The 21,897-nt window shown below is 43.1% G+C and overlaps 1 protein-coding gene across 2 annotated transcripts in view; it reads right to left on the bottom strand.

Annotated features, from left to right (window-relative positions):
• Positions 1-1,094: 1,094 nt before the first annotated feature.
• The window catches only part of FLI1 (Fli-1 proto-oncogene, ETS transcription factor), an 87,865-nt gene continuing 67,062 nt past the window's right edge, over positions 1,095-21,897 (bottom strand). Inside the window, exons 6-10 of one of the 2 annotated variants that reach the window (XM_074927495.1) lie at positions 20,982-21,050; positions 7,402-7,467; positions 6,037-6,099; positions 4,691-4,738; positions 1,095-3,681 (exon numbers count right to left, since the gene is read on the bottom strand). In XM_074927495.1, the coding sequence (XP_074783596.1) occupies positions 3,152-3,681; positions 4,691-4,738; positions 6,037-6,099; positions 7,402-7,467; positions 20,982-21,050 (776 nt within the window). In that variant the 3' untranslated portion in view covers positions 1,095-3,151. The remainder of the gene's footprint in view (positions 3,682-4,690; positions 4,739-6,036; positions 6,100-7,401; positions 7,468-20,981; positions 21,051-21,897) is intronic. The other variant, XM_074927496.1, reaches the window with a different exon arrangement.

A 21,897-nucleotide genomic window follows, 5' to 3' on the forward strand; every position in this document is an offset into this window, starting at 1 on the left:
GGCCAAATTTTGCTATCAAAGACATCTTTACACTCCGATAACCTTCGGATTCTGCCTTTAGATGTTTTTGTACAGCCTCGGTCTTCACTTTTTCCCATTACTGGCAACGGGGCAGGAGCACTGTATTCAAATAAAATCCTTGATATTTCTATTGATGATGCACAGCCAGGATGAATCTGGATAGTGCTAAAGTGAAAAACAATAGAGATAAGCAACAAAACACTCACTCTTATGACTAAATTGAGCGACTATGGTTGAATACACAAAGGGAACAGCTCTGTGGTGGTTGAACACATTAATATCGCTCTTTTTCAGAGCCCAGGCTTGCTAATCAAGCCAGTGAAAGCTATTGTACTAGAAACTTAGCAACAAAAGGTTGTGTGTGGAGGAAGGAAATGGTGTACTCATGCAGTTATGTATTTCTAAGGGTTTATCAAATCGGCAGAAAGATCAAGCTATCTCTCAGGACCACCGTGTGTCTGCAAAAATACAGGAAGTGCCTTTGCCTGACCTTTATACACAATCAGAAGATTCCTTGGCAGTGCTTGTTTTTGCAGCCTCTTACTCCATCTCAGGAATGCTTTGGAGCACTGGCTTTCCCTGGGGCTTGGGGATAGGTGAGAAACATGAGCAGGCAGGCTGGTAATACATAAGGCATTGTACATAGACATTGTGCCAATGAGCTCTGGAGCCCCCGAAAGAGCAAACAAGACGGAGATGTCTGTTAGGTCAGGCACGGCTCTCGCAGGGAGGCTGGCACGGTGCTGAGACCCCATCTCTGCCACCATCCTCGTGTGAGACACTTCACCTCCTCAAGCTTTGGCTACTCTACCACTTTCTCTCTCCAAGGACAAAAGGTGGAGCCTAGGTTTCTGATTTAGACACTTCAATAACTAAATTAGGTCTGATAAACACTGGCTCCAGAATCACAAATATTCTGGAATAAGAGGTCGGTACTGTTTTATAGTGAAAAGGATTGATTGCCTCTACTATGGGGCTGCTTTGTTATCCTTTTTAGCTAAAAGTAATTCAGAGGCAAAGTTCATGCTTTCTCTGCGGGTATGAGAGGGGAGGGAGAGAGTGGGACAATGTGATGCCTTAGAGAAGAAAACCACCATTTATTTTGTCACATTTTTTTACATCATCCTCTTCATACAACAGTTTCATTGTAACACTTAATACATTTTTTAAAAAACACTGAGATAGCTTGCAAAATTATATATATTTTAGTATCCAAAAGTACATTGCATATATATAGTAGCAAAAGCCCCATTTCCATGGGTAATTTCTTCATACTTAAATTTTGCGATTATTGCAGTAATGTTACTTATAAACATCCCGAAAGCACTAAGACCTAAACAGTTTAGCTTGATCTTATTTTTCCATTTTGTTAAATAATGGCATCAGTGCTTCTGTTTAAAGTTATGAGCAAACTACAACGTTCTGGTTTCAGGCTCTCATCCTGCAATCGGATGCACATGGACCAAATCTTGCACCCACACAGAGTCCCAGAGGTTATGTCTAGACTAGATATTTGTGATCCTGTTAATTGGTTGCCAGTTAATACAAGTTAGCTAATAGGTTGTACATGTAAGTCTCACCCCCTCTATAGACATCTGTTCTATAACACAAATGCTTGTGGTTTACCCTTCTGTTTATGGCACCAAACCGCCATTTGTGGATCATCAGATTAACATGTGCAAAATTGAAGATGGCTGAGAATTTTTGCACGTTTAAAATTTAAGTGAAAACCCATAGTGAAAGTTTTTGAAAAGATGTTACGGGAAATATTTGATAATTTTATCTATGAAGCCGTTGAAATCTTTCCAAAGTTCAAGATTTTGGTGAAAACTAATCCCAAATATTCAAATAGTTGCTTTAAAATGCTGGTGCATGTTTTCAATAAGCTTCAATCCAAACACGTTAGCTAAATGGAGTTAATTTGCAGACAACTACGACAGGCTAATGCAAGAAAAAACTACTCTAGACAAACCCGGGGAAATCTGGAAGGTTTCTGGCTACTTTGGGGGTCAATTATGGATCCAATTGCAGAATCAAGGCCATCTCCAACAGATACATTACTCATGTCTTATTTTTTAATTTTTTTTTTAAGCAAAAAGTACAAAGATACAGCCCAAATGTACAGATTGAAAAGATGTACAAATTACATTAAAAAAAAACAAAAACAACCCACAAACAACTGAGCTGATAGTAAAAAACAAACCTGCATTTGTGACCGAGGTCAACTCGTTTTATTTAATCTTTCTTTTAAAACTGTGAGATATAGGGAAAAATAACTCTGCATAATTTATACAGTAATTTGCCTTCTGATTTGTTGACCCTTTGGATGACGGTCTGACAAACGCACAGCGTTCGCGAATCGGTAGCATTTAGCGATCCCTAAGACTCTGGCAGAGCTCAGGGCCTGCTGTCATTTATTTTACTTCACTTTTGCTTTCAAGGAATGTCTGTGCTTGACACTAGGTTACTTTTTGTTCTGGTTTCTGATGTTTCTGGAGTTAATACATAGTCTAATGAAGTTGTACACTCTAGAAAAGTTCCTTCAATGCCCTTTACTTCTTAAAATATACATGTACATATATATATATATATATATGAATATATATATATTTAATTTCCAGTTGGGTGAAAATCCTCATCTGCCTTAAAGCTAAGATTCCAGTTGCAGTCCCCTGCAGCCCAACGTCCTCCACTTAATGGTCAAATTGCCTACCCTCTCCACAGCGAGAAAAAACCCCATGTAGTCATCTTTTCCTACGACCCACAGTTGGATCTATGTCTTGTCAAAAGCCTTTGATTTTGTAAAAATTTCTCTCATCAAAAAGCTAATAATCATCCCAGGTAATGGTGAACAATCTTCATAGTCAATTCCTACAGAGGACATAAGCGTTTAAAACCAAAGAAAATGCAGAGTACTGGCCCAAAGAAGCATCCATCTCTCAGTTCAAGACACAAGAGGCAAAGTTACATAAGTAAAAGGTTTGATCCAGGAATAACCAATATCCAGTTTCAATTCTTCCCCAGAAAGGCCACAATTATCCATTGACGGTCCCCCAAAAAAACATAAAAATCCCAGAAGTAAAGAAAAAGTCCAACCAGACTGATAAAGGCCACTTGAAGATAAAAGCATCTAGTAATAGCTGCCCAAGTGTGGTGATACATGGGCGTTGGGATGGCGAGGGACACTGGGGTTTGGATAAATGTTTCCTGTAGGGGAGGTCCAATAAGGTGAGGCTGCTCCAAAGAAACTGGATGATGTGACAGGCATAGAAGAAGGGTGCGGGGGTACAAAGTTCACCTTCTGCTGGTGGGCATGGTAAGACGGCATGTAGGAGAGATCTGATGGATACTTGTACATTGACGACTCAGTGGGATGAGGCTGAAGAGCCTGGGCAATGCCATGAAAGTCAAATTTGTAGGCATACCTTTTGCCATGCACTTTGGTCATAATGTTCTTATCATAGTAGTATCGGAGGGCTCGGCTCAGCTTGTCATAATTCATGTTGGGCTTGCTTTTGCGTTCTCCCCAGCGCCGTGCCACTTCATCAGGGTCCGTCATCTTGAATTCCCCATTGGTCCCTTCCCACGTGATACAGCTGGCGTTGGAACTATCCGACAGCAACTCGAGGAGGAACTGCCACAGTTGGATCTGCCCGCTCCCTGCGAGAAGCAAGCCAAAGAGGAAAGGAAATGACGTTGTGTTTCCTGCTTAAAAGCAAAGACAAAGGCAGGAAACAGAAGGACTATCTCGATCTTTACTGGGAACTGCTCCTTCAAGCCTCAGAAAGTCTTATGTAGGAATGGATAAACTGTTCCCAGCAAACAAGTTAGTCAACCCTTTGTTCTGTTCACGAGTTGAGGTCAGATTAGATTTCATAATGGTCGCCTTTGGCCTTAAAATCTTCAGGCTATTCATAAACAGGCTTTTTCCCGAGCATAGTGTTCTGCAGAATTTTTCACTGAATAGTGAAACACGGTATGTTTCAACTCTCAGCTGCTTACTGTTTACCATGGATATTGTTTTGGATACCTACAGTTTTCTTACCAGTTGGTGATCTGAGTTACATAGGATTCTTTCTTCCCCAGACTAGATGACTCCTAGCTTTATTCGGTGTGGTTATACTAATAGTAAAGAGCCTTATGAGGACGTTTCCTTACAAGCACTCAGTGTATACAAGTTTGTTCAAGCAAGATTTACTCTAGGTCTTATTCCCCAAAGTCAGGGATTGTTTTCTGCAGATGATGTGTTAGAAACAGCTATCATGCAGTTATGATAGATAACTGATATTATGATATTCAGAAATGTTTTGTGCCTTCCAAACAGCTAATCCATGGCAGACAGTGAAAAACGAACCTGTACTGAAAATCTGAGAGACCAGCATTTAAGTCCCCTGTAGAACTCTTCTTAGGGAAAGCTGGTTTGGGGTAAGAACATTCAGGATGGTGATTTTGTCCTGACAAAGATGATGTTGCATCACTTTCCCCACTTTTTTGGAAGGATTTTTGCAAAAGCACTTGTGAGAGCACAGCTACCAAGGTCAATGGCTCTCACAGCCTACCCGAACGGCAGAGGACAACAGCTCCTCATCCAGTACAGACTGGAGCAGTGGATGAGAAGGAAAGCTAACCCCTTTGATAATGCTGGGCTGAAATTTAAAGATGAACTCACCTGGATTGGCAAGACGGCTACTAGTGGGCCCCAGGATTTGATAGGGATCTAAAAAACATCCAACAAAATCTATTTTAAAAAATGTTTCATCCAAAAGAAACAACAGTTCACTACTGTTTAGCCTATAAACCAGTTCAAATTTTCATTTTCTTTCTTTACTCTTACTGCCTCTTCTCCTAGGGCCTGAAACAGACCTGATGTGTTCTTTATTTCTTTTTTAGCAAACAACCACCAATTATTTATGGAATCCAAAATGGCACAGTGTTTCTGGCATCAGTTTCAGATTTTGCCTGCTTTCAAAGTCTGTAATCAGTTTGGACATACCCTACACTTATGTGTCAACTAGAAAACATGAAACGTGAAAGAAAAGAAGTGTGGGATACTAGAACAGGAACAAATCAGGAGCAAATATGTTTCTCCTAATAAAAGGAGCTGGGCAGCAGATGAGATTTTTAAATCCGCTTGTTAGCAGTTGAGCTTGCTTCCCTTTGAGGTCAATGAAATGGTCACCCAACTCTCCCTTACTGAAGCAAACAGAGCATTAGACAAATGAGAGTAACAGGAGTTTTGTCCAATGAGGCTGAGTGTTTCCTGTAAATCCCACAATGCATTTATTAGGAATGAATTCCTTCCCTTTTTGTGGGGCCTCCTCAGCCCTAAGCTCTACACTTCTCCTCTGGCTTCTCTCTGGTTTTGGTGATTTGGATCTATAGCATTTGGTCGTGGATTGAATCAACGCCAAAAGAACCAACCCCTTAAAAAAAAAAAAAAAAAAAAAAGGGGGGATAGAAAGCAGCTGTGCAAAGCAAAGAAGGTGGTATTTAGCTTTTCAAAGGCCCCTTGGGAAACTAGCAGGAAACACTACTGCTTGCTGCCCAACAGGGTTTGCTTTTCTTATTTGGTTTTCTTTGAGGCAGGGGAAGCCCTGTTGATTCTGTTTGGCGATCCTTCCATTGACCATCCCTGCCGCAGAGGTGAAGAGGTAACGAGCAGCTGCTCCACCGCTGCAGCAGAAACAGCTCCGTGCCCCAAACCGCTTCATTACACGGTGTGTCGTGATGCTTCGGAGGAGACACAACCGATGCCGGGCACTGCACGTGGCTCGGCTGAAACGAGGGTGTTTCTTTTGGATGGGACAGGACAATGCAGTAAGACAGAACCAGTTTGGAACAACTGCTGTCACGCTCAGTCACAGTTGACTCATTATTCTGAGACTTCCCTGTAAGGCTCTGACTGTTTGTCCTGTGCTCGACAGCAGAGTTGGTGCTGCTCAACACTTCTATTCACCCAATTTAGTACAAATCTAATTACTTAGTAAATGCAGAAGGGACAAAATCAACAATTACCTGGCTGGGGCCGTTGCTGTTCTGTTGTCTTATTCACAGTTTGTGTCCCTGCAACAGGAGGGCCTGTAAAGACAGAGAAAGATCTTATGTGTACTAGAATAGAAGAGGAGGAATGAGCAGAGAACAAGGCAAGTGCAAGATACATTGGACAGGAATAACAGCGACTGGGATGGGAAAAAAGTTTTCTAATCCAAAGAGCTGATATTTGTGAAATGGCACTATAAAATTAAGTGATTTCGCTAGAAATTAAAAATTTCCCTGTAAAATGAAAATATGCAGGTGAGGCCAGAAAAAGTATTATGTAGATACTTTACAATTTTTCTGTCTTTTATTGCGATTTAACTTCCATTCTAATTTACGTCCATGTTTTGAACAGAAAATTGGATTTTTAAAGACTTATAAATTCTGACCTTCTTCCATGTTGGAACTTTTTCCAACATTTTTTGGAAATACAAATTCTTTTTGAAAGCAACCTTTTTATGCAAAACCTTTTGGCTTTATCAAACCAAACTTCTTGTTGAAAATATCACGGCCGTTTCTATAAATCACATCAACATTAACATCTGTTTCTCCTCTTCATATCTTTTCTTATACCAGAAAACTATAACTCAAAGAATAGTCTTCACATTTAGAGTGCGCATAGCTCAGAAAGCTGCAAAGCAAAGGAAATATAATCTGACGGCCAGGTTCTGCCACATGTATTTGCACCCAGTAGTAGCCTGTTGAGAGTCAAACGTGCCCATCTTGCACTGCGGCACAGGGATATGCCCCAGCAGTGGAAGCAGGGGAGAGTGTAGCTCTGTATCATCTGGTTCTGTTAGCTAGAATACAGATTTTAGAGGCAGGGAATGGATATTTCTAACTCACCCGGAGTGTATTGTGAATTGAAGGACACTATAAAACCAGTAAGAAACAAGAACAGTTGCGTCAGTAGGGCTCATGAAGTCGGGGCCCTATCTGCCTGTTAGATTTTGTGTCGAATCTTCCTTTCTGAAAAGTAGTAAGAAACTCTCAGAATCTGCCCAAGCTGTCTATACCTGTCCCTAAAATATTAAATTTGACTACAGGCAGGTGGTTAACACAGAGTCTGTGTTTGTATGGAGGGTCTGCTCCTGGCCCCTTAATCAAATCCTGAAAGTATTACCGCTACGTGCTGTCATCTTCAATACATGACTCAATGATAAATATATTTGTGCCAATTTTTATTTCTTTTCATAACATAATTCTAGCTCTTATCCAACGGACTATCCCCAAATCTTTCGCCCTTGTGATGCTTGTAACACAAGCCAGCCATGCCCATCTTCTCCTACAGTCTCATTTTGATCTTCCATTGGAGAATTTGTGATTCCCACTGGGACAACTTACTTTTAGAGAGGCCAGAATTCATAATACTGCCCCATCCTGTTCTCCTGACTGCATCATAGGAGGGATCTAATGACAAAAGACAACAGGCACAGAGGGATTGAAATCAACTCTTCCCAGGAAAAACTTGCAAGATCCTAGCTTTGTATCTTGGTGCCAACTGGCTTGGTAATATGCAGATTTATTATGTTTCCTCTCCCGTACCTCCTCTGCTCCCTTGTCCCTCTCACAAAGGCAAGAGAGTGTAAATACAGTGGTTGGGACCAGCTGTTTGTGCAATGCTTGAGCCTGGCACATTCTGATCATGAAGTATAGTCTTTGCTCTCGGTGGAGTTTAGAGTGCGACTCGTCCCATCCAAAACGAGCCCCCCTTCCTCTCATCCCAAGATGACAGAAGACCACGCACAGGAAAGGAGGATGAGATTAATCCTTTTGTTATTTCTCAGAAAATAAATGATGACTTTAAAACCCAAAGAGGCCAAGGACTTGACACACACAATAAGGAAGCTATTTTAAGGAGGGGGGAAAAAGGGAAAAAGCATCTTCTCAAGTGGAACTCAAAATGCCCCTCTGGCCACACTGCTGGACAGGAGTGAGCACTGCCTCGTGCCCCGTTGGGCTGCACAGCTCCCTGCAGAAACATCCCAGGCACTTGCACATTCCTCCCGGCGCTGGGAAAGCTGCTGCAGCTTTGAAATTACAGCCTTCTAGTTATTGGCATGAAAAGGAAAACAGAGAGGGGACGGGAGGGGAAGAGAGGGAGAGAAAGAGGAGGAGGGAAGAGAAGGGAATGGGGGAAAACAGAGCTCATGTAATCTGTCTGTTTTTATTTTTATTTTACTTATTTGTTTTTTCCCTTTTTACTAGAAACCGCAAACCCCACTGCAAATAGATCAGACTGAAAAACAAACCGCTACGGTTTCAGCCTGGTACAAAGAGTGCGACGGGCCATCTCTGGGAGAGGGAGGCGGCAGCCCCAGCCACGCTGTCCCCAGAAGGGAGCCCTGTCCCCGCTCCCATGGCCGGGCAAGGAGCAGCAGGGCTGGAAACTGCCTTGCCGGGGAACTTTATCCCCAAGCTCAGTCCTCAACAGTTGTCATTGTTGTAAATAAGATGCTGGTTGCACGGGTGGTGTTTCCCTTGCTAGAAACCCGTTGTGCAAATTCTAACTTCATCTGCGTGCACCCGGAGCTTGGGGTGCTGCTCTATCGGTGACTGAAATCAGGAGAGCAGAGAGCAGGTCTGAAGTAACCACTGGCTTTTCCCATGTCCTCTTTGCAGCCGGTCTCTGACTTTCATTTCTCCCCTGGGATATCCTTCAGAAGTATTACAACTAGAGCTATTAGAGTACTGGTTTGGGAAATATTTTGAAAAAAATGTAAGAGTTCTGCATTGAGAGAGAAAGGCTAAACCTCAGAAATTTCCACCGATCAAGATGCTAATGTACGTTTTGGTTAGCTCAGTCAGAAACAGTTTTGCCATTATGTAATGTTAATGGAAATGTCACCACATGATGATCCTGGTAAAAAGAAAGGTAGCAATTAATCTTCCAACAGAAAAATTCTTTTCAAATTGGGGAAAAGATTTTTTTCCAAAAAATAGCAGAACTCAGGGAAAATTTTCAATTTTCTCTGATTCTTTTAGGTCAAAAAATTGACCAAAGTGAATCAACTGCTACAAATGGGTTGGCTGATTCAGACGCAGCAGCGTGTTCTGAGTAAACAAATAGGCCATCATCTGGATAGATGATCCTCCTCCTCCTCCTCCTCCAGATGGAGAAACTTTGGCACTGAGGAGGAGCCTGCTTTGCTCACTGTCACAGAAAGAGTGTCAAATGCATCTTCTGAAGGCTTTTCTAACCAATAAGTGATACTATCGCAATCAGAGTTGCTGACCAGGCACGTATTGCTACGGCTGCTTGGGCTTTACAGGATCAAGGCTTAGTTCACCGGATAGGTTTGGCTAAGCCTGGTTGAAATGGTCGTTCAAAACCTCTCTGAATGGGTTTCCTTGTAGTGTATGTCTTAGGTTGCTAAACATCAGCTTGGAAGGATGGTGTGCATGTGACACAGCCCAGGTTTAATCCAGGTTTAGCGTACCTCAGATGAGTCCCTTTGCCTCAGTTTTCCCTATATAGTACGGATTATAAAGTGTGGGCATATATAGGAGCTGCTGCACTTGTATTGTTAGGATGAGACTTAGCTCTGAGTGTGACTTTGCGATGGTAAAAAGGATTAAATATGATAGTTAGCAATACAGGCGTTGCTATTGAAACAATGTGTTCACTCAGCTTGTGCAAGTTTCCAACTCTTTCTCTCCCTCTGCCCCCCCAAAAGTCCAAATCCACTAAGCTATTTTTGTTTTGTTTTCACAAAAATCCGTGCAACGTGAAAGAACCACACCAGCCCTCCCAGCTTCCAGGCCCAGACTCTAAAGCTGAACGTGTTTAAAACAAAATGGAAAAGGCAGAGCCAGGGAACCTATCCAGAGACTCAAGTTTCTGCAAAAACAATATCGTTCCCAGGACCTGACGCCCAGTGGCTCGAAGAGATCCTACAGAACTCCAGCCAGACGGTTAGTTACAGGGAGAGTCTTATCTGTCATTAAAACCACTTGGATTTTACACCAAAACTTGCCGCACTATGGAAATTCAATTAAAAGACTTGGACTGAGGTCCTCTTCTGGTGTAAATCAGCAAATAGTGACAGTGAAGTTAGGGGCAAATTTATACCAGCTAAGGATCAGGTCCCCCAGTCTGTTTTAGACTTAAAAGGCCCAGTGGAACAACAGTCCTATGACAAATGTGTGTTCAATACAAAATGGAATTAAAGAGCAGAAAATAAATCATAGATGCTTTCAAGAAATGTCATTCTGCAGCTGTCTGGTTTATGTCCAGAAATTCCCCAGAATGAATGTATACTCTATTATGAGTAAGGTAAAGGATATTAATAATGCTTTGCACTTTCACAGCACCTTTCAACTAAGGATCTCACAGCTTTGCAAACATTCACACTCACAGCGCGCCTGGGAAGAAGGTTAAATATAATTTTATTTATTTACGTGCATAAATGCACTTTCCTCAGGCTTTAACTGCCTTTTCCAGATGAAGTCGCTTTCTTAGAAATCAGGCTGTGCGGAACAGACTGCGTAGCACTGGTCTCTGCACCCTTTCTAACCTTGGTCTATACCTTCTCACCTCAAATCTCCCTCAGCTCCTACCTCTCCACCCTCTGTGCCATTTATAAGTTTTCATCCTCTCCTGTACAACTCCCCTTTCAAAGTCTATTGATTCTTCCAGAATTAGATGTAAATCAGAATTAACACGGTAGTGAAACAGCCTGCTAGGCTATGCAGAAGGCTGAGAAAAAGCTCAGAACATGGCAAAATTAGCAAGGTCAAGGCTGGGCATTAGGCCGGCTGTCCTGTAAAGTTCAAAAGATAAGCTAAATTATCCAAACCTCTGCAGTTTCTTCTTGTCAGAATGTCTGGTACAACAAAGGAAGGACTTGATGTGGGGAAGAAACAGAGGAGTGCCCACCTTTACAGACATCCCCCCCCCTCATCTCACAGCTCGAGTGTTCCTCACTTCGCTCCTGTTCCCTGTACCTCTGGATCATATTTAGTCTAAACAGACTAATAGGCTCAACTATTGCTATGGGCTAGGGGGTGGATGGACAGACACGCACAGACTCATTTCCCTAGGAAACTGGGCTTAAAATCCCCAAGCAGATTTCCACATCACAGCGAAGACCATCCCCGATGCCTAAGCAGTCCTTTCAGCTTGAATGCAGCCAGTGAACAAGCCATTAGGGAATTTGTGTTTAAGATATGATGTATTAGAGAGAAAACCCACTGTGATAAGCTTTAAGAAGTTCTTTTTTTTTTTTTTTCTTTTCTTCAAAAATGGTGTTTTATAAATCTGAGAGCTTGGGACAGAGGGGAGAAGCAAGGGGGGTGGATTTCAACTGAACAATAGGCTCACAGTCCCTGTGCTTCCTGAGCTGCTCGGTGAGTGCTGACAGCCCCTTCATCCTGCTCTCTCTGTAGGAGCTTTTTCAGTCAAACCAGATTCAGGCACAATTTCGTGCTACCAGCCTCGATGAGGTTTTTCAGGAGAACGATGGGCACTGGGCCTGTAATATCCTCATTTTTCAGGCCTTTTTGTTCTAGGATGGATACAATGGGGCTGGATCATTTATGGGCTAAATGCTTTATAGGCACTATAGGGGAATCTTACCTCAAAATGCCATCTATGCTGGCATAGTGCCCTTAACTGCAAGCAGGGCTGGGGAGGAGCAGCACGGTGTATTTATTGGATTCGTGGCGTCACTGGCAGCTGCAGCAGCTCTTTTCCAGCCAGGCACTGCTTTATGAGCTGCTGGGGCTCACTGTCAAGGTGCAGAATGACTGGCCTGAACATTAGCTCCCTCTGTCAGACCTGTGGGCAGTGTCATGCCTGGGTTAACACAATAGCCATGGGACTGTGTGTCCCGGTTGAACAGCATCCTGAAACGTAATACTATACGTAACCCAGAAGCATCCAAACACTGAGCTCTGCCTGAGGGAACACTATCCCCATCACCTTTCCCTTATGAGGAGCCTCGTCACAGAGCTGAAGGGGGCTTGAAACCTCCCAAGAAGCTTCCGTCTCCTCAGACAGGATTTCTTCCTGGAGTCAGCTTGTGTAGATGTTTGGAGAAACACACATGAAGCAAATTTGTGGAGGCATCTTGATTCCCCAGCATACTGGTGCTAAGCAATAGGAAGAGCCCACCAGTTCCTGCCTACGGGAGGTGATATCTCCATGGTGATTAGGCAGCCAGAGGATGGGAAGTGGCTTGTTCTTAGTCATGGGGACAGAGCCAGGAAGAAAATAAAGGTTTCCCAAGTCTCAGTGAACTGTCTGTCTACTTACTAACACTGCCTCTGTTTCCCTTTGAAATGCACTGGAGGCCTCTGGCCAAGGCTGTCTTGCTGACCCGGATGAACAGTGACAGTTCTAAATGACTGTAGTCAGTTAGCCATCGTCTGTTGGGTTCCTTACCACAGCATCTTGGGGTACTTCACAAAAAAAATGTCAAATGACCCCAGTTCACACGATGGAAAAAAGCCCAAACCAGAAATACAGAAGGAACTGCTCCTGAATACCCTGACTTCTTTGGTTAGGGAGCACAGACACCATATTCCCAGACAGGACTTGGCCTTACAGATTTCAGTGAAGCAAATCAGGGGAAGGGGAAAGAGAAGGCTGCAAACCTGAAGCAGGCTATGAGATCCATGGGATTCTCCATGCAGAACACAGTCTGTTTTTTGCAATGACTCCTTCTGCTTCAGTAGGAAGAAAGGATCCTGGCTTGGTGGCTGGAATTTAAATTAGCTTCTCTAAATGGGGAAAGCAGAACCAGGTGTCCTAGGGGATCCAGACTTGTGATTAATCTAAGTGGTCACTTGGGGTCTATTTTGCGGCAAATACTTTATAGGGAGAGAGAGAAAGGAGGGCATAAGACCTCACCGCTTTTCCTCCCAAAGTGAGGTTGTGTGTGGTGGCACTATTCTGGTATCTTGGACTAGTCCCAACGTAGGCGCATGGGAACAAAAAACACTACTGCTGCAAACCAAACATGTAAGCAAGCTCTGCCAAGCTGCTGAGCGTCCAGCCCTCACACTCCCGTCATTTAACCTCCTGGAGATCGCATTGAAGAGGTGGGGTTGTGTTTAAAGCCAGTTGGAGAGAAGAAACCTAGACTGTGGGTTTCTGGAGGGGCAAGGAAGCCAAAAACACCTCCAACTCCTCCTAGAAACATTAGACGCATTGTTTTAAATGATGGCAGCAAACATAAAGGTTGTAGAGTCTATAAGGTTCTTCCCAGGCCCACTCTGGCTCCAAGTGTACATACTAAATGCTCAGTACATACGGTGCAAAACCTTACAATGTCAGCAGCAAGAGATTTGCTAGAGATATGGCTTTTCTTAGCACAAAGCTGTGAAGGCTCTGGATGGTCTCATTTGTCTGTAGGAGCTTTGACGGGGTGTGGCAGAGACGGTGGAACAGGACTAGGAAGCAGAGCAGAGTATGAGGAGTCCTCTGGCCTTCTCAAATGGCTACAAGAGGCGGTTTATGCAAGTCAGCAATTTGCTTCCCATAACTTTTAGCCCTATGGCACACCCAGATACACGTTATATGTGTGTCATAACCACATACACTAAGGGCTGGAAATCTCATCCACAGTATCATTTGTTTTGCAACGAATTACTTTTCAATTTACTATTTCTGCTAATTCAAACAATTGCTTAGCACGTATGCCATATGTCATTCACAGCCAGTATTACTATGACTGTTCTCATGATTACGTAAGACTTTCCAGTTCCTTCAAGCACCAAACTCATTTGTTTCTGCTTCAAGACCACAGTGCTCTGCTCCCTGTGCTGAAGAATCACCAGTACAGGGATCATATGTGGAATCACGTAATTCTAAGTCTCTCCACTAAGAGGAAGCAACTAGCTGAGTGCAGAATAATTTCAAAGAAACTTCTACTCTATAAAACTATTTGATTATTTCACTATTTTAAAAATGAAAATAAATTGCCTAACATTTCTACGTTGCTATTAACCTGTTTTACAGATGAGGAACTGATGCAAAAAGCAAAGTCCAGGATTGGAACAACATTGGGTTTTGACTTGAAGTCAACTCAAACCAAGTGAGAAGGGACTGACTGTTGGATTTGCATAAGAAACCTGTTGCAGAGCATGTATGTGAAGAACGGGTTTAACTTGGGGAATCTCTGAAAGTAGCTGAGAACCCGGGTATGCGTTGCCATCCTCATGGAAACACAAACCTGAGCAATCAAACATTTCTGATTTAACTCCTGTTCTAGATCCAGTGTTGGATTGAAGAACCATGACAGAAACCCACTTATTTCCAGGATCAACCAGGATCTGGACCGTAACACAGTGCATGCACAGAACTAGGATTCAGGATTTTCAAAGGGGACTCATTCAGCTTGCCCAGGTAGGGGAGTGCTTAGGGTAGTGCCGGTCCCTTCCGACCCAGGTCACTCCAGCCTGAGATCTGTAATCCCTCTCCCTCATTAGACTGAGCCTGGCAGGGTGACACGAAGGAGCTCCTACACGCCGCAGCTCTAGAGCCTGGAGCTCTGCTCCCCCACTCGGAGGAGGGCTCTGGCCTCTAAAACTTGGAGTCACTCCCTGTTTGCTTTGAGCCATAGGCGACAGCCCCCAGTTGTGCGAGTGTGGCTACAAAAACATCCCAGAGCCGTGCAGCGGTGGAACTTCCTGATTCACGTCTGAGTTACCCTGTGCAAGGCTTACAAAGACACATTATGAAGAAATGGAGGAAGTAATGAGAATTTTTGTTGTTGTTGTTGTTGCTTTTTTTAATAGCAGCAGCAGAAGTCCCAATGCACAGTGCATGAAGACTGAAGTATGTGCCCTAAGAATCCCTCCCAGAGCCAGCTTTGAAAAGCAGGCACTTTCCAGTCACAATACATGTTACTGAGCCTCGCAGGGCTGCAGACACAAAGAGCCACATGCGGACAGGCATGTTACTGAGCAAAAACTCAGAGATGCAATCGCAGGCTCTGAAAGGTGCATTCTGAGCGCCCTTCGCACACGTACACACACGTTCAGCCAAAACACATACACGAGCGTGCACAAATATGCAAACAGCACTGTGTGTATTTTACCCCCCAGCACACAGTGGGGGTAAAGCCAAACAGTGAACGTGAGTGCAGTTTGCACTTACTGAAAAACAGACAAATGCAGAAGTAATGAAAAAGAAACGCATATTCGCGGAGAAAAAAGCCAGACGCAGCAATACACACATAAGAGAAAAGGGAAGGGAAGACACACATGCGCAGACATTGCAGCTAGCTTTTTTTTCCAGCATTTGCCCATTTAACTCATTATCAGAAAACAAATTTACTCTTGTCTTTGGAAACAGCCAAAGCGCTTCCAAGAGCTTTTCAGGGGAGGAACTGCACCCCAGCAAACGTGTAACCCCCACACACATGTGCAATAACATTGCTTGCAGTGCACCCTAGGCAAAAAAATAATAGCTCTTTTGCTGGGAGAAAAGGAAGGATAATGGTTACTTAGAAAGTGCTCCAGACAAGCTGTCAGGTTGAATTCAGAGAACTGGAGTCTACTCTGGGACAGCGCTGGCTCGGGGTGATCCCTTGTGAGTTGGGTTTCCTGCCTGCTACAGCTTAAAGACAACGATTCTTTGTTTCCAGTTTTTCTGGTGAAAAAACACACGCCTGCCTCCGAAGAGGGTCAGGGAGAAAGCAGACAAAACACTAACTCTGGAATTTCAAAGGAAAACAATTAAAAAAAAAAGAAAGAAAAAAAGAAAAATCCAAGAGCGCTAGCTACTGTCTCTCCTGAAATCATAAATCCCTGGTTTGGCCACACAGTCGCAATAAGAGAAGCACCAAAAAAGCCTCCCCTTTTTCTGCTAGAGAGCTAAAAATGGGATATTTCATCACCAGGCACACAAATATCATCGACAAATGTTTTAGCATGTACAGACAATTAAGAGGGCATAAAGCTACAACTGCTTTTCCTCTGACACAACTAAGATGGGAGGGTTTATAACCTTTGCTGTGAACAAGGGGCTTTACTAACACACTTAAGAGTTTACTGAAACTGGTCAATATTTTTCACGTGACAACCTTTTAGACCTGAAAAATGGCTTTTCTGAGAGAAGAATTTTACGCAGGAATTTGAGACTATTTTTCTGCGGGAACTGTGCTTATGCAACCATGCTGCCTGTGGTCTCTTTGCCCCTCTCTCTCCAATCTCCCAAAACTTTTCAACCTGTCACCCAGAATTGTCACCAAATTTGACAAGCGGGAGAGGTGAGTTTTAAAGAGTTCCTACCCAAATTAAAGGGAATTTCAGGGGAAAGAGGAGAGAGTTTGCCACCCTGACAGCAAGAAAAGCAGCTGCACAGACTCATATTTTGTTAGGTGCCAGGGAATCTGCATGAGAGAGATCTTATTAATGCTCCAACATCAGGAAACTCTTCCCTAGGGGCTCACACCGAACATGGGTACAACCCCCCAGGAAAACACGCTGTTTGCCACCAAAACACACCCCTCACCCAAACATCCTTATTGTTCACACTAACACTTCTATAATGCAAACACAAACATGGGATAGCCACAGACTAAATCCTTAAAATTCATCTCCTACATCCATATTCATGTATTCACCTACAAATTTCTTCGCTTTTTGAAAATGCACATCAGTTTTTCCTGTGTTCTTCTAGAATTCAGGTTGGATTTATGAGTCTTTGGGCTAGCGCTGGTTTACCACTAGTCTAAGCTAACTGTATTACCTTAGGCTGAGCCTGACGTACGCAGTGCTGGAGGATGAAGACCCATGCTGAATACAGCCTTTTAGCCAAGATCATCCATAACCTCTAATCTGGAGGCAAAGAGCCACAAAAAAATCTCTCCACTAAATTCTCACGCGTGATGCCTGGGTGTAGCCCATATCAACCAAGCCTTCCTTCACCGCACTCTGCCACCTTACTGCACAAATACCCACTTCACTGCCTATCAGCACATGCTACAAAGCACCACCTACACCACACCAGACGCTCCTACATGCCTGCTTACACATGTGTAATTCTACACATTGACATGCCGTGATTCTGCCTCTTCGGGAACTGCCAGCGCTATCCTGTGTGGGTTCAAATCCTCCACAGCATTTAGGCTTGTATATTAAACACGTGAGTTATGTAGACCTCAACATACTTAAACGTACACATGGACTCTAAAAATGTGTTGGACTGAGGCCAGAATGCTCACAACCTTACGGGACACAGCCCTTTGGCCTCCTAAATGTTGTTGTATGTGAACATACTTTCCATTTCCCTATGGAAACCTACTTAAATGACACCATTCTGAAGGCGAGCAATTTAAAATCTCCGTGGACTTGGGCAGATAATGTGGTCTCAGATTCTTCTCCCATGTCTCCGGTACCTACAGTAGGTCAGTCATTGCTTCAAACAGTCACGGAAAATGAGACAGACCATCTCTCCAGTGGAGCGCTGGGAGTGGGACACAAATCTTTCCATTCAGCAATGAGAGCAACCTCGTTTCATTTTCCAGAAAATTGTTCTCTAGCCAAAAAATACTGGTGATTTTCATTAGAGCAATTTATTTCTCAAAGGCAGCTGAAGACAATTTGTACCAATGACGCTAAATACCATACTTTTGAGTGTTTATGAGGCTGAAAAGCAAAGTAGCTCAGGCAACAAGAGTCCTTTGAACAGGACAAGGTTTCTACCTATCTGATCTGAGAACAAAACACGTGTGCTTTGCGCACCAGCTGTAGAAGTTTACGGTATCTGTTTCTGCTATGAAAGCAGTTTAACTCTCCTAAAGCAGTGCTGCAGGTTCTTCTGTGTGCAGAGCTGGCATTGCAGAAGAGAAGTGAGAAGAGGGGCAGAAAATAGAAGGGGAAAAGGGAGTAAAGTCTGCAGCTGCAACCAGCCAAGGCAGTTCTGCCTCCAGTGTCACGGCGCCAAACCCAGTCGTGTGGCAGCAGTGCTGCCCTTCCTTGCCAGCGTGGGCCACGGGCCAAGGGGTGTCCTGTGCCCCTGGGTGACACTGTCCTCGCTGCGGGCACAGAGCAGGTCCTGCCATGTCCGCAACAAGGTCGGGAGAGAGCAGAGCCCTATGCTGCATCTGGAACATCTGCATCTGTCTTGCAGCTGTACCTTTTTTTTTTTTTTTTTTTTTTTTTCCCATGTAGGCTCTTTTTTACAGTATGTGGATGGAATACGTTGTGTGAAGCTTAGGGCAAGCGTATGCAAAGAGCATGTATTTCTCCCTGGAATTTGCACAGGCAGGTTATTTGCATTATCTATGTGATCATAGAGAAAGTGCAAGAAAAATTACAGGAGGAGTGAAGAAAATGGTACTTTTTTCCTATCTCTGACACGTATTGTACTATTTCATTACCTCCTGTTTTTGAAACCTCAAGGGAAGGTGGTTAGAAAAATTTGTTTGTTTTTATTCACAGGCATAGAGAGAAGAAATATTTACAGGATTAGTAGATCCAAGATGCATTAACATAAAGACAAGTGTTTCATCTTTGAGAAGTTAAGGAGACAAGAAAATATTTATAAAAATATCATTATTTTTAACTTGAAATTCCTTTTCCAAAAGAATATCATCATCCTGAAGCGAGCCCATTAAAAAGCCTTAAAAGGAAGCAAGGAAAATCTTGTTGCCTAACAGACTAGACCGAGGCTGAGGAATTCCAAGTCCAGCTTTGTGTTCATCGTAAGTTTCTTCTGCAATATTGGACAAGACACTTCACTCTGCTCCCCCAATTCCTTATCTGTCAGCCTGTCATGTTCACGTGTCTCTCATCCTGTCACCTTATCTCATGAATAACATTTGGAGCATGAATCAGTTACAGTAGGTTGAGGTGGGTCCTAGAACAGTATTCAGACATCAAATGATTGCAGAGGAAATTTATGCATTGTAGGAAGAAATGGAAGAGGAATAGATGGGATTTCAACATTTCTATGCTAGTTCTTAATTTTTATTTGACTGTCCCAGGGGTGTGTTTAGTCCTTTATTGACACATGATGAAAGTACCATGTAAAGTTAAAAATGCCTAGCTGACAGAAATCAAACGCAAACTTCTGTCAGCTGCACTAAAGAAACACACTCGAGGGCAGTAAAAATGGAGGGGAGGAACGTGTTTTCCCTCAAATTTCTTTCTGCCTGAGTGACTCTAGGCCCAGCTTGCAAAGATAAAGGGTATAAAATATTCAGAGGAGTGCGACTTTACACAGGGCATTTCTCTTTAATAAAAAAAATCGCCGCTTTCTTCCCTTTATTTTTAGCAACCACCTGGCCTGAGACAGAAAGAGCACAGGCTTGGATGTGCGTGGATGTTTATGGGGGAAATTGTGGAGGAACACGTGCATGTGTGTCTGCTTTATTCAAATAGGAGCAAGCCTAGCTTTTACTAATTTTAAATAGCTGACTGTTAGCGTCAAAGTAGTCAGTCACAGAAAAGCCTGCACGGCTTTGTCTCTGTAATGTACCACGTTTTATCAACTAATGCCTGTCTCATAAAGAGAGAACAGCATGCCCGGGAACAGACAGCTCAAGTGGATAGTTATATGCTGGACAAAAGAAGCTGCTGTAAAAACCAGCACTGATTTTGTGTCCAGGGTCCAAGACAGATGTTGGAGATGAAATGCAGCATGGTGCAACGAGAAAGAAGTTCTGGCTCTAAGAGCAGTGCTAGTCAATGAAGCAGCCAGACACACCATGCAGAAGCTCGTTAAATGTGTGATGTCAGTTTGCTGTAGTCTGTCAGTGAAATGGGGGGTTTTGTCTCTCTCTCTCCCCCAGCTGCTTAAATAAAAGACTTTCTGCCATTCCCCAGTATTCTTTGAAATGCAAACTTGTGGCTCATCAGTGAAGCCATGTTCTCCTGAAAGGCATAGAAATGTTTATATATGAGGTGAGGAAACTGTCTGGGGGTGAGAGCAGACTGCTTCTAGGTGGGTTATCTCATATGGCAGACGTGAGATTTCACACCTTTCCCAGGAGCTTTTCCAGTGGAGGAGCTGAAGACAGTTCAGTGAAGGGAACCCATGTTCTTGCAGTTACACAAAGGGAAAGGAAGGCCAAACTCAAGGCTCCTAGTCCTACACAGTAAGTTATAGAGCACAGAACCAGACTTCTGGTCTTTAACACCTCATTTGTCCTTTAGCAGTTCAACTGCCTGACTGTGACTTACTGTCTTACGTAGGTAAGGGATGTGCATCATACCCATCGCACCAACTCTCACAGTTTTATCATGACTGAGAATCCAGTTTTTCGTTAAAAATAAGAAAAAGGCACAGGACTGACTGCAGAGTAAAACCTGAAAAACCTGACTGAAGGATATACAAACAACTCAAAAGCCTGAAGGAGCTTCAGGTGTGTTATTAACTTTTAAAATTCAAGGTTTCTAAGCTCTAGCTACATGATCAGAATTTCTGATAGATTAAAAATTTGGGGTTCTTTGAAAAAGAAGATCAAAATGTTCCAAAATTAAGGTGTCAGAAAGGCACACTTGGTCTTCCTTGCTAGTAGAAACTAGCTGACAGTTTCATGAGTGGTTTTGGAAGGCCTGAGTGGCCTTTATTCAGTAATGGAATTTATTGTGAGAAAATTTTATCCTTTCAACCACAAACTCACTCAGAGAGAAATAGTGTCTCAGCCCTTGCTATATATCTGAGATTTCCAACTGTTTCACATAAAGAACGGAAAATATGCCACCAGTTCATCAGCTCAGTAAAACACAAGTGTGACAATGGCAGATATACATTTCATGCCACAGTGTTGGCTGGACAGGCGGAGATGTGATTTTCAGCATGCGGATGGGGCTGAGAATTGTGAATTACTCTATTTTAACCATGCTGTGCATGCATAGCAGATCAGAACATTTTCATGCCAAGGATATTACAAAAGGTCCAGTTTTAACCCAATCAAAAACATTATGAGAGCACAGGAAGCCGGGACATTTATATGCAAAAGACTGACCTTCTTTGGTGGCGAGACGTGAGGAAGCTTCTGTGTGGGATGGAGTATTGTAGACCAGCAGTGAGCTACCTATAATGAAAAGAAAAGAAATTATTGCAGTTGGAATGTACTCTGCCAGTGGGGAACCATGCAGGCAGGTAGAAAATGCTGTCACTCAGATCTAAAGACCAAATTTTTCAGGCAATTAGGCACACATTTTCTATGATGGATATGAAATTCTTTTAAAAGCTTGGTAGCTGTGTGTCACACATGTGCTACTGTTTCCCCACTTGCAAACCAAAATAAAGACATTTGCTTCCTTCACCGAGTGCCTTGATGTCCTCCACTGACAACTGATATAAAAGGGTGGAGTAAACTTATACAGGTACAATATCTATCACAGCAGAGCCTCTAAAAATTAAGGCACAGATTGTATTACAGGATAGGGAAGAAGCTTTTCTCTCTCTAGCTGTGATAGAGAAATTTCCTGTTTGAGGAACGTACAGTAGAAGCGACGTGAATTGCACTGTCAGGATCTGAACATTTTTAGTGTGTCACATGTTTGGTTTTGGGCCAACAGCTGCAAAAAATATCTCTGGTATTCCAGCATCTCCTATGCTTTGTGGAGTTTGCAAGTAGCTTTCTTGGTTCAGAGTGGCCTTTCCATCCAGCCCCACTTGAAACAAAACTGTTCAAGAGGAGCACAAAAAAGAACCCGTCGGAAGGGTCATTGTTTTGCGCGGTCTGTGGTGGAAAGGTTCTTTTCTAAGCATTCGACTTTGGTTCTCCTGCAGACTCTTCTGGAAATGGAAGGAGAGGCCCTGTGAGCTCTTGGAGGACAGCATGTAATACACATTCCATGGTTGTCTAGTTATCTGTGTTTACCCTACATAATCTAGGCTCACCTTTCCTACAGCTCTTTGAAAAAGTTTCCACT

This window comes from Athene noctua, chromosome 26, assembly GCF_965140245.1.
Source record: "Athene noctua chromosome 26, bAthNoc1.hap1.1, whole genome shotgun sequence".
Taxonomy (NCBI): domain Eukaryota; kingdom Metazoa; phylum Chordata; class Aves; order Strigiformes; family Strigidae; genus Athene; species Athene noctua.